Raw genomic sequence first — 9417 nt, 5'->3', positions numbered from 1 at the left:
GACATTGTCCAAGACATCCGCCTCGGAGAACGGGATTGTGACCACCTAATTACGAGGTGGCCCTGAGCCTGAGGAACCCCTGGACAAAAGACACTAAGGTGCGGCGGTACCCCCAGTCAACGGGACGGCCTCGGTGCACCTCTCAGCCAACAGCAGAATCTGCAGGACACTTGTGCAGGTTGCAGGCAGCGCGCAGCACCAGCCCAGCAGCATCAACAGCAGCAACTGGACGACAAGAGAAAAAAAAAGGACGGGACAGCGGCTCCTGGACCCAGACGTGGACCGTCACCCTTCGTCTGTCCTCCACCACATCTCCAGCACCGTCTATGCGCCTTACACTTGCGTTGCAATGATCCAATAGCGTCACTCCACGCCAAATCCAGTGTCCCCCAATCACATCTCACAGCGCCCGTCTTGAGCAACTCCAACCTCCAACTTCTTCTACCTCCCCGTCTGGTCTGGTCTGGTCTCGTCTGCCGTCAAGACCGGGACTTGATCTTACAGCGTGCGTTGCCGACCGACGACCCTTTTCTATTTGCATTCGTCGCCACTTTCTTGCCAGCTGCGTGTCCAATCTGTCAGCCCACCTTTCGGCTTCTTCAACCTCACTCACAAGCGAAAGGGAAAGAGCGCCGAGCCAAGGAAGGAAGGGAACGAAGAAAAAAACACACAAGGGCACCAGCGATTGAAGGAAGGGGGAAAAAGTGAAGACAGTGAAATTATCCCCCCCCTCATCAGCATCCCAGAAAATAACAACAACAACACACACGCACACCTTTTGGGGGCCCATCGTCGCGGCATCGAATTCCTCTCCTTACACACCTCTCTGTCTCCCTCCTTCCCTTTCCTCCGTACCACCCTGGTCGCCATCAATCTCACCAGACCCTCATCGACTCCTCACCTTATCCGCTCTTGCGCGGTCACTACTGCGCACACTTACCATACCTGGTCCCAGCTGCCGAACAACTGACAATCCCTGGCTTCTGCCGCTTTTTTTCGCTTCGCCAGCATTTCTCCGCCCCCCGGTCGTCGCACCCAAGTCATCTCGAGCCCAGGCCAGGCTGCCCAGCCAGCACTTCGTCTCCTATGTATTGATCCCGTCACAAACCATTCTCTTCAGCAAACGCCACCCGCATCTGTCGCGGCGCCTGGCATCGTCGGCAACATGGCTGCTCCAAGGCCTGAAGTTGGCGATATCCTTCTCGTCATACGTACGTCCATCCTCTCTATCCGCCCATACTGACTTGCTCCTCCTGAGCCCACCTGCCGCCCTCGTCCCGCCCGCTGCTGCATTCGCGTCATGCAGCTTCATCTTCTCCCCGCCTTCAGCACAACTCACCCCCCTGACCCGCGTTCTCTGAGCTGATGTGTTCTTGTCGCAGACGACTTCATTGCTCGTAGCTCCGACGAATTGAGCTTGGCCAAGGGCGACCGAGTCGAACTCATTGAGAGAGACGATGAATTTGGCGATGGATGGTTTCTTGGCAAGCATTTGGTGAACGGCAACAGCGGCCTGTTTCCCGAAGGTAGGCTCGACTGGCCCCCGCCGCAAACGACGCGCAACTGATTTGCCCTTCCTAGTCTACACCAGACCAGCCCCGAAGACGTCTCCTACGAATAATTTCTCGAAGCCGCTGGCCACGCTCCCTGAAGGAGCAAACGAACCCAAGCACCCATCCGTTGCATCCCCGATTGATAACCAGGCTGACACGCCCACCCCTCCGCCGGCTCCCGTATCCCCTGCCGAATCGATCGCTCCAGTCACCCTTCCCTTGAACAGCATCAAGCAGGATGTCCCTCCGAGTGAGAGTGCGCCACCTGTGGCCCATCCGCCGTCAGCCTTCCTCGGCCGTTTGAATACGAACCAAGACCATGTTTTGAACGAGACGCTTAATGTCATCGAGGAGCACATCACCGATCTACGCTCCAAGCCCAGCAACGGTGGAATGCGCGCCCCTCCAACTGATTCTGGAAGCGAATACAGTGCCACTATCGACCACCGTTTATCATACATCCATGGTGAGGAGACCGACGAGGAGGAGGAGGGCATGCACAGCCGGTCGGAAGTTGAGGCTTGGTCGGCTGACGAGGTCGCCGAATACCTATTCACAGTCGGTGTCGAGAAGTCGCATTGCGAGGTGTTCCGAGACCAGGAGATCTCCGGCGAAGTCCTTTTGGGCATGGACCAGAGCTCCCTGTTCATCAAGGCCTTCGAGCTGGGTTCCGTCGGAAGGAGACTCAAGACGTGGCAGAAGATTAAGAGTCTTCAAGACGAGTGCAACAATATCGGGGTCGCGACTAGACGCACGACGCAGACTTACGGTAGCGAGATCGGTTCGGAAGATGCCAAGCGTTCGCGGAGTCGGGCGGATACCCTGACGAACTCCATGCCCAGGATGACACCGGTTGACGACAGGTCCATGTCACTGAGTAGCAAACGGTTGTCCTTCTCCCAAACGCCCAAGTTGGACACCTCTCTGGTATCACCGGTGTCACCCATTGCTGATAGCCCTACGCGGCCTTCGCACATGAAACGACCTTCGGCTGCCTCCGTCAGGGATTTGCATCACTCCCGCCGACACTCATCATCGACCGACTTCCGTTTGACAGGAACGACAATGGGCAATGCCGTAGCACCCAAGTTAGCCACGAGCGGGACGTTTCCTCAGGCAGCAGATGGGGCCCATAAGAAGCAGCCTTCATTCGACAGGAACTGGACCCTCGGCAGTGCTTCCCAGAGACCGCTTTCCTCCACTGGTTTCCAAGACGTTATGCAGCAGTCTGGTCTCCATGCCCCGGATTCTAATCTCGACACTGATCGCGGATACTTCAGCGGCACTGATGTTGACGGCCGACGCCGAAACGTACTTAAGAAGCGTGACAGCACGGCCAGCCACGCCAGGAAACACAGCTACGCCGACGAGCAACGAGTCCGCAGCGCAACTGCCATCTCGAGACACTCTAGATTCGGCAGCATCGACTCAACCCGCGACTCCGTCGCTTCGCCAGCCGCCCAGAAGTATTACGGTTTGCAGTCCAACAGCCACAGGAGGACTGCCTCGACCAGCACCACTCAATCAGCCCGTCCTGCACCTCCGGTTAAGGACACAGGAGCCCCTAGCGTCACCAAGCTCGACGGCGCCACCTCGAAGACCCGCGAATCGCCAGCGCCAATGTCTCCAGCAGCACGCCAAGGCATTCATGCGGAATGGTTGTCTGCTGTGGTCAAGCCTTCCGTGAAGGTCACTGGCCTCCGTGCCATCTCCGATTCGGTTTCTGGAGACCGCAACAAAATGTCCTCCCCTTCCCCTGTCATCACATCCTCTGTCGACTCTCCTCTGAAGGCGGACTCGCCTATGCACTCGCCCGCTAGAACCGGATCGAGTACTCCTTCAGCTGGGCCAAGCTTCGACCTGGATTCGCCGGATGCTGCGAAGAGCCCGAGCACCGCGACCACCGTCGCAAGCAAGGGCAGCAGGAAGAAGGGCAAGAAGGAGACCAGTGCCTACCAACGTGGTCTGCAAAAGGTCAGCCCTGCAGAGGCTGTGAAAGAAGCAGATTACAATGGTTGGATGCGCAAGAAGAGTTCTAACCTCATGACGACCTGGAAACCCAGACTGTTCGTCCTCAAGGGACGTCGCCTGGCCTACTACTACTCAGAGAACGATGACCAGGAGAAGGGCCTCATCGACATCTCCTTCCACCGTGTACTCCCGGCTGACAACGAGCGACTGACTGGACTCCATGCCACACTCACTGGTGCTGGCGCTGCGGCACACAACGATTCCTCAGTGGAGAAGGGCGACGACGCCATGTTCATCTTCAAGCTTGTCCCACCGCGCGCAGGCCTCTCCCGTGCTGTCAACTTCACTAAGCCAACCGTCCACTACTTTGCTGTCCCCAACCTCAAGCAAGGCAGGCTGTGGATGGCTGCCCTCATGAAGGCCACGATCGACCGAGATGATACCCAGGCGATAACAACGACGTATCAACAAAAGACGATTTCCTTGGCCAAGGCTCAGCAACAGCGCCACCGTCCACCCGCACTGATGAATCTCAACGATGCGGAAGAGGAGAGGAAGCGACTGGAGGCGAAGAAGAATCCAGATGTCCTGGGCATCACATTTGGTGAGACTGATAGTGGAGTTTCAGGTCTGGAGAAGCCGACCTTCAAGGTTGAGCCGGCAAGTGCAAGGAAGTTGGCCTTTGACCAGGAGAATAACGGCGTGGCTGGAGCACCACCACAAAGTGCTTGAGGATGTTGATTGTGGTGAGGTCGTTCACAGCGCTTAATTGGGTTCCCTTTTCCTTCGTTTCTTGTACCATGCAACTTTCTATATATACCTTTGTCATGTATGAGGGACACGAATCCGCATAGGGGCGGCGTATTTGGGACTGCTTGAAGAGAGTCGAGAGAGATCCAGCAACGAGGGCCGTGGACACTGGACATACAAGCGGATAATTTTTCACACACACAGGCTATTCCCTTTGTTTTTAGCTTTTCCTTGCCTTCCGGTCACTGAGTTCAGACCCCATCAGAGGTGGCGGGCTCAAGTGGCAGCACAGGATGGGGCTGTACATACGCAGGAGTAGGTAGGGATGGAGGGGGCTTTTTGGAAGTTTAGGAAGAGGAGTCTTGATGTGCCCTGAGGCAAAAAAGCCGACGACTGGAGTCGGCAAAAGGAGCCTCCTATACCCCAAGACGGCGGGTACGCATGCCATGAATAGTGGATGATAATCAACCAATTTCCTAAGCCTTGGCTGTCTGAATAAGTGATTCATTGTGTGCGCTGCAAGCTTGGTGCTGGGGGCACTCGTGGCCAGACCAGCCACAACTGAACTCTGAGCCCGCGAGGTGTATGGTACACTGTGCAAACCAGCTCACGGATGACAGATATGCCCTATTGATGCCCATGTTTATCTTCCGGGTGCGACATTATGTGAGTGCTGCACGGTCTTGCGGCACTCACTGATGGCTCACAAACCGCTCAGAGGCGAAGACGCATCACCATGTCGCTAAACCACAACACCGCATTGTAGAGTAGAGTATAGAGCTGTTGCTGCCTTTTTTACCGAACTACCTATTGCTTTTCCATAATCGTCCTCGCGTTACAAGCGCAAGCATATCAAAAAATGCCTGCCCAAACGAAAGGTCAATCCACAAAAGACCAATTATTTCGGTAACCCAACAACAAATGCAAGAGAAAAATTCCAAGGCCTTCCTTCCTATCGTTTCCTTTCCATCCCTGATCCATTCCAGGTGCAATTACTCGAAGGCTTCCATACCAAGTAGACTCGCGATCCTTATCGTCGAATAAGATTGCCATTCCAATCGGCCAAGACGAGGTGTGAGGGCCCAGACTAGGGTGCCTGCTGCTAAGACTGTAAAGGAGCAAGATGAGCGAGAATGCAGGGGGCTTAGTCGAGTGATTTAGAACCAGTCGTCGTCGTAGCCGGGAGCAGGGCTCTTGGGAGCGGAGGTAGGAGCAGTCGCGGCACGCTGGAAGCGACGAGGGGCGCGACGGAGGCTCTGGACCTGCTCGGTGCTTCCTCTCTGGCGTCCTTGACCAGTGCCTCCACCGGTGCCAGTGCCAGTGCCAGGAGCAGGGACGGAAGGAGGGGGGCGGGTCGGGCAGGGAGGCGTGTTCTCGCCATCGGCAGGGCCAGCCGGAGTAGGGTAGCCGGCGGGAGGGACGGGGTAGTCGGCCTCGGCGATGCTGTTGGCGGCCAGGACCTGGCGGCGCTGATCACGGGTCAGAGGGACGGGCTCGAAGTTGTCGGGCAGAGGGGTGTGGTTGTTCTGCATGTAGGCGTAGCCGTACTGCAGAGCCTCCTCGTTGTAGGCAGGATCGTCCCAGGGCTCCTGCTGCTTAGAAGAGCCAGCGGTGGAAGTCGAGGCGCGGCCGGGCTTCTCGTACAGGTGATCGTTCTCCTCAGCGAAGAAGTCATCAAGCTCGCCCATCATCTCGTCCGTGGTCTTGGCGGCGGCAACGCGGGGCCGGTAGGCAGAAGGAGGGGTGGGCGGGAGCGCTGGTCCACCACCATGGTGACGAGCTCCGGCGAGCTGCTGAGTCTGGGGGTACTGGCCGTTGAAGTCGACGGTCTGAGAGACGACACGAGAGGTATCTCCCTGCGTGTGAGTAGCCTGCTTCTTCTCAGGAGACTCTCGGATCAGGTCATTGTAGTCATCCTGGATCAGGTCCTGGTAGTCGCCAGCAGTAAAGCTCTGGCGATCTGAGTTCTGAGCGACATGAGAAGTATGAGTAGTAGGCCGGGATACTTGAGCGGGTTGAGAAGCCTGCGAAGCCTTCGCAGCTTGCGCAGCCTTGGCGGCCGCGACAGCGGCCTCAACCTCCTTGCGCTTCTGACGATATGCAGCCTCCTTGAGCCAGGCATCAACCGGGCCAGGCTGGTTCTTCGTGCCGAAGAAGCTGTTGAGCTCATCTCTGGAAGGTACCTGGTAACCGCCGGGCTGTGTCTCCTTCTCTGAAGCGCTGGAGGCCGATTTCTTCCCGCGCTTGTCGCGGGCAGAAGCTTTGTTCTTCTTACCACCGGCAGGGGAAGAGGACTTGTTGGAAGGAGCGTCCGACTGCTTATGGTTTTGACCATTCTTGTTCTGGGGCCGGCTGAAGTTGATGGAGCCAGTCTTCTGACGGGTGGAAGACGCAATTTGGTTGCGATTGTTCTGAATACCAGTCTCGCTAACATCAATTCCAGGAGCCTCAGAAAGCACATTTCCCGCGCGATGCTTGCCCTTGTTTACCTTGAGCTCGCCGGGGAGCTGAGCAGCCGGCGTCCGAGGAGTGACCCTTTCCTTCTTCTCGGAGCCTTCGACGGAAGGCTGCTTCGTGCGCGACGGAATCCGAAGGGGAGCCGGCTTCAAGGTGTGGCAGGCAATGGAGTCAGCGCTGTAAGCCATTTCGTCAAAAGCAGGAGCAGGCTGAGCCTTCTTTCCAAAGCCGGGCTTGATGTCGGACTTCTTCACATTAGTCGAGATCTGGTCGCGGATTGACTTGATATTCTCGAGATGAACAATGCGACCCGCGGCATGAGCACCGTTGACGGCTTCATGAGCGCGGCGATCAGCGTCTCTCTTCTCCTTCTGCTTCGCGACGGCCTTTGTGACCTTCGCAGATTCACCGTCAGAGAGCTCGTCATCTGAGATGTGGAGGTAGTTGCGCACGCCGCCCTAGAACGCAGCAACTTCCTCCGGGTTTCTCTGGATGAACGGGAATGCCTCTCCACCGTTGCCGGCTTCGCTGTCTTTCTTCACCACGGCGCCGACCTTCTGAGTGAAGTGCTGGCTCATCGGCTTATTGGCACCCTGGGAAGACGGAATGGCTGCTTCATCGGACTCATTGATAGTCTGGGAGGTGTTGTCCTGATCGTAGTCGGTGCTATCACTGTCGGACGAGTGACTGTCAGCAGGCGTGACCGAGATCGACTGGTTCTGCGAAGGGACCAAGGTGGCGGAGGATGAGGCAGAGCTGGCGAGGCTATCGTCGTGAGAAGCCGCGTGAGAAACTGCGCCGTAGCGAGGGGCCCGATCCTTGCTAGAGATAGACTGATTGACCAGGCCGGGCGTCTGGGTAGCAGAAGATGACTGCGGCGCATCGGGATCAGGTAGAGACCGCCAATAGTCGATCTTGGCGAACGTCTCGGGATACTGGCCTCGCAGCGTCCATTCTTTTTGGGGAGGCTGCGTGGTAGTCGAAGACGAAGGCTTCGGGTCGATGGGATCGATGCCCTCGCGCTTTGCCACCTTCTCTGCCTTCTTCTGGGCCTTCTGCAGAGCCTTCTTTTTGGCGCGACGAGAGGACTTGGTGCTAGCCTCAGATGGTGTGCTGCTCGAGACATTGTTCTTGGACGGCTCTCCCTTCTTGAATGCCTCAGCTGCCTCACGCTGTAGACGTTCCTCCTTGGCGGATGGGTGGCGCTCCTCGTAGGCCTCGTGAGACTTGGCGAGCGTGTTGTGCAGCTCGAGCTTAGCCGCCTTCAGCATCGAAGCACCTTCATCCTCCTCAATAGGAAGAACCTTCACCTTCTCCTTGTTTCGCTTGGGAGGAACATAGTTATCCAAGCAACGAGCGAGGGGCTCGGTTTTGTAGAACTCCTGCATCTTGAGCAGCTCCAATTCACCCTCTTCGATGGTCTGGGTCTTGGGAACGCCTGCGCGAGAGGTTGAGCTAGGAGCAAGCGTAGAGCTGACCGTATTGATTGAATCATCGACAGGTGCCTTTGTCTTGATGCTGTCAATGGGCGAGGATGGCGCGTCGTTCATCAAATCTGCCATTGTGTCGAATTTGTCAGGAGCGTCGTCGCAGCCACCGCCCTCAAACTTCGCTACCATGGCCTTGACTGAGGAGGCGGTAGAAACTTGTCGATTGCGTGAGGTGGGCAGAGGAGTTGTAGGAAGCGGAGGTGCTATGCCAGCGACAACGTCTCGCTTGCGATTGACGACACTCTGGCTCTCTGGGAGAGGAGAGGGAAGGGTGCGATGAGTTGCAGATGCAGAGATTTCCTGGGGAGAGGAGGGCGAGGAAACTTTGCGGCCCAGATTTGCAGAAAAGCTATCAGGAAATCGAGGAACTGGGCGCTTCCTATTGAGGACGCTGGTCTCTGCTTCAGCATCAGCTTCAGCCGGAAGCTTCTGCAGGGACGCTTCGTGGGGAGTCATCCAGTTCATCGCCACGGTGATTAGTATGCGGGTGCCAGGCGCGCTTATGGAATGAGTAACTGAGATGAGGCGCGTTGGTGAGATAACAAGATGAGTTCAGGGAGGATACTCACAGCAACGAGAGACTGTGTGAGTGATGCTGCAAAAATAGTAGCACGCTTGGTAATTGTAATAGCAATGATGAGGATGGGGAGAAGAGAGAAATGTGCGGAAAAGCAAGGGGCGTGAGGGGATCTTCACAACCCTTGGGAGAGATGGGTTTGTGAAAATCGAGAGTGGCTTTTTTTGTTGTGGTTTCTCTAAGGTGGGCGTGAGAAAATGTGAAAGCCAGAAGGAGTAGGCGCAATAAGGAGCACCTTCCCATGCACCTTTCAACTTTGAAAGATTCTGCACTAGACCACTCAGCAGACGGATACTAAGGGGGCTCATGATTGGCAACCACTGGATCTATCTATGAAAACCAACAGGAGGGTAGGGAGGCATGCTATGATCTCAGCAAGGCAACCCTGATAGAAATTCTGGTTATGTGGACAACTGAAGATCAAGCCAAAGATCTTTTCAAATGGGTTTTTGCAAGTTGTAATGAGCTATTCAGCTTGGAAGACTGATCAGTAGGGATTATAAAACCCAGCCTTCAAGCTTCCTTCTACCAGGTGGTGAAAACTCCGTCCATAATGGCCCAAACCACAAGCATCAAATGTTGTTAATTGCGCCGTGGGTTTTCATATAAAAAAAAAAAA

At 56.0% G+C, this 9417-nt stretch overlaps 2 protein-coding genes across 2 annotated transcripts; one reads left to right on the top strand and one right to left on the bottom strand.

The window, feature by feature from the left end:
- Positions 1-1165: 1165 nt before the first annotated feature.
- On the top strand, positions 1166-4256 carry BOI2 (the record flags this gene model as incomplete). Its single annotated transcript, XM_032020536.1, has 3 exons — positions 1166-1211; positions 1383-1526; positions 1582-4256. The coding sequence occupies 3 exons, from the start codon at positions 1166-1168 to the stop codon at positions 4254-4256; spliced, it is 2865 nt and encodes a 954-aa protein (XP_031882478.1).
- A 1175-nt stretch (positions 4257-5431) lies between these two features.
- CGGC5_v015675 (uncharacterized protein) lies at positions 5432-9106 on the bottom strand (the record flags this gene model as incomplete). Its single annotated transcript, XM_032020538.2, has 4 exons — positions 5432-7189; positions 7286-8736; positions 8791-8835; positions 9046-9106. The coding sequence occupies 4 exons, from the start codon at positions 9104-9106 to the stop codon at positions 5432-5434; spliced, it is 3315 nt and encodes a 1104-aa protein (XP_031882448.2).
- Between the last annotated feature and the right edge of the window lie 311 nt (positions 9107-9417).

This window comes from Colletotrichum fructicola (assembly GCF_000319635.2).
Source record: "Colletotrichum fructicola Nara gc5 chromosome Unknown KSG_Nara_v1_contig10, whole genome shotgun sequence".
In the NCBI taxonomy this organism is placed as follows: domain Eukaryota; kingdom Fungi; phylum Ascomycota; class Sordariomycetes; order Glomerellales; family Glomerellaceae; genus Colletotrichum; species Colletotrichum fructicola.
Note: the sequence above shows the minus strand (reverse complement) of the source record. Positions and strands in the feature narration are given on the sequence as shown.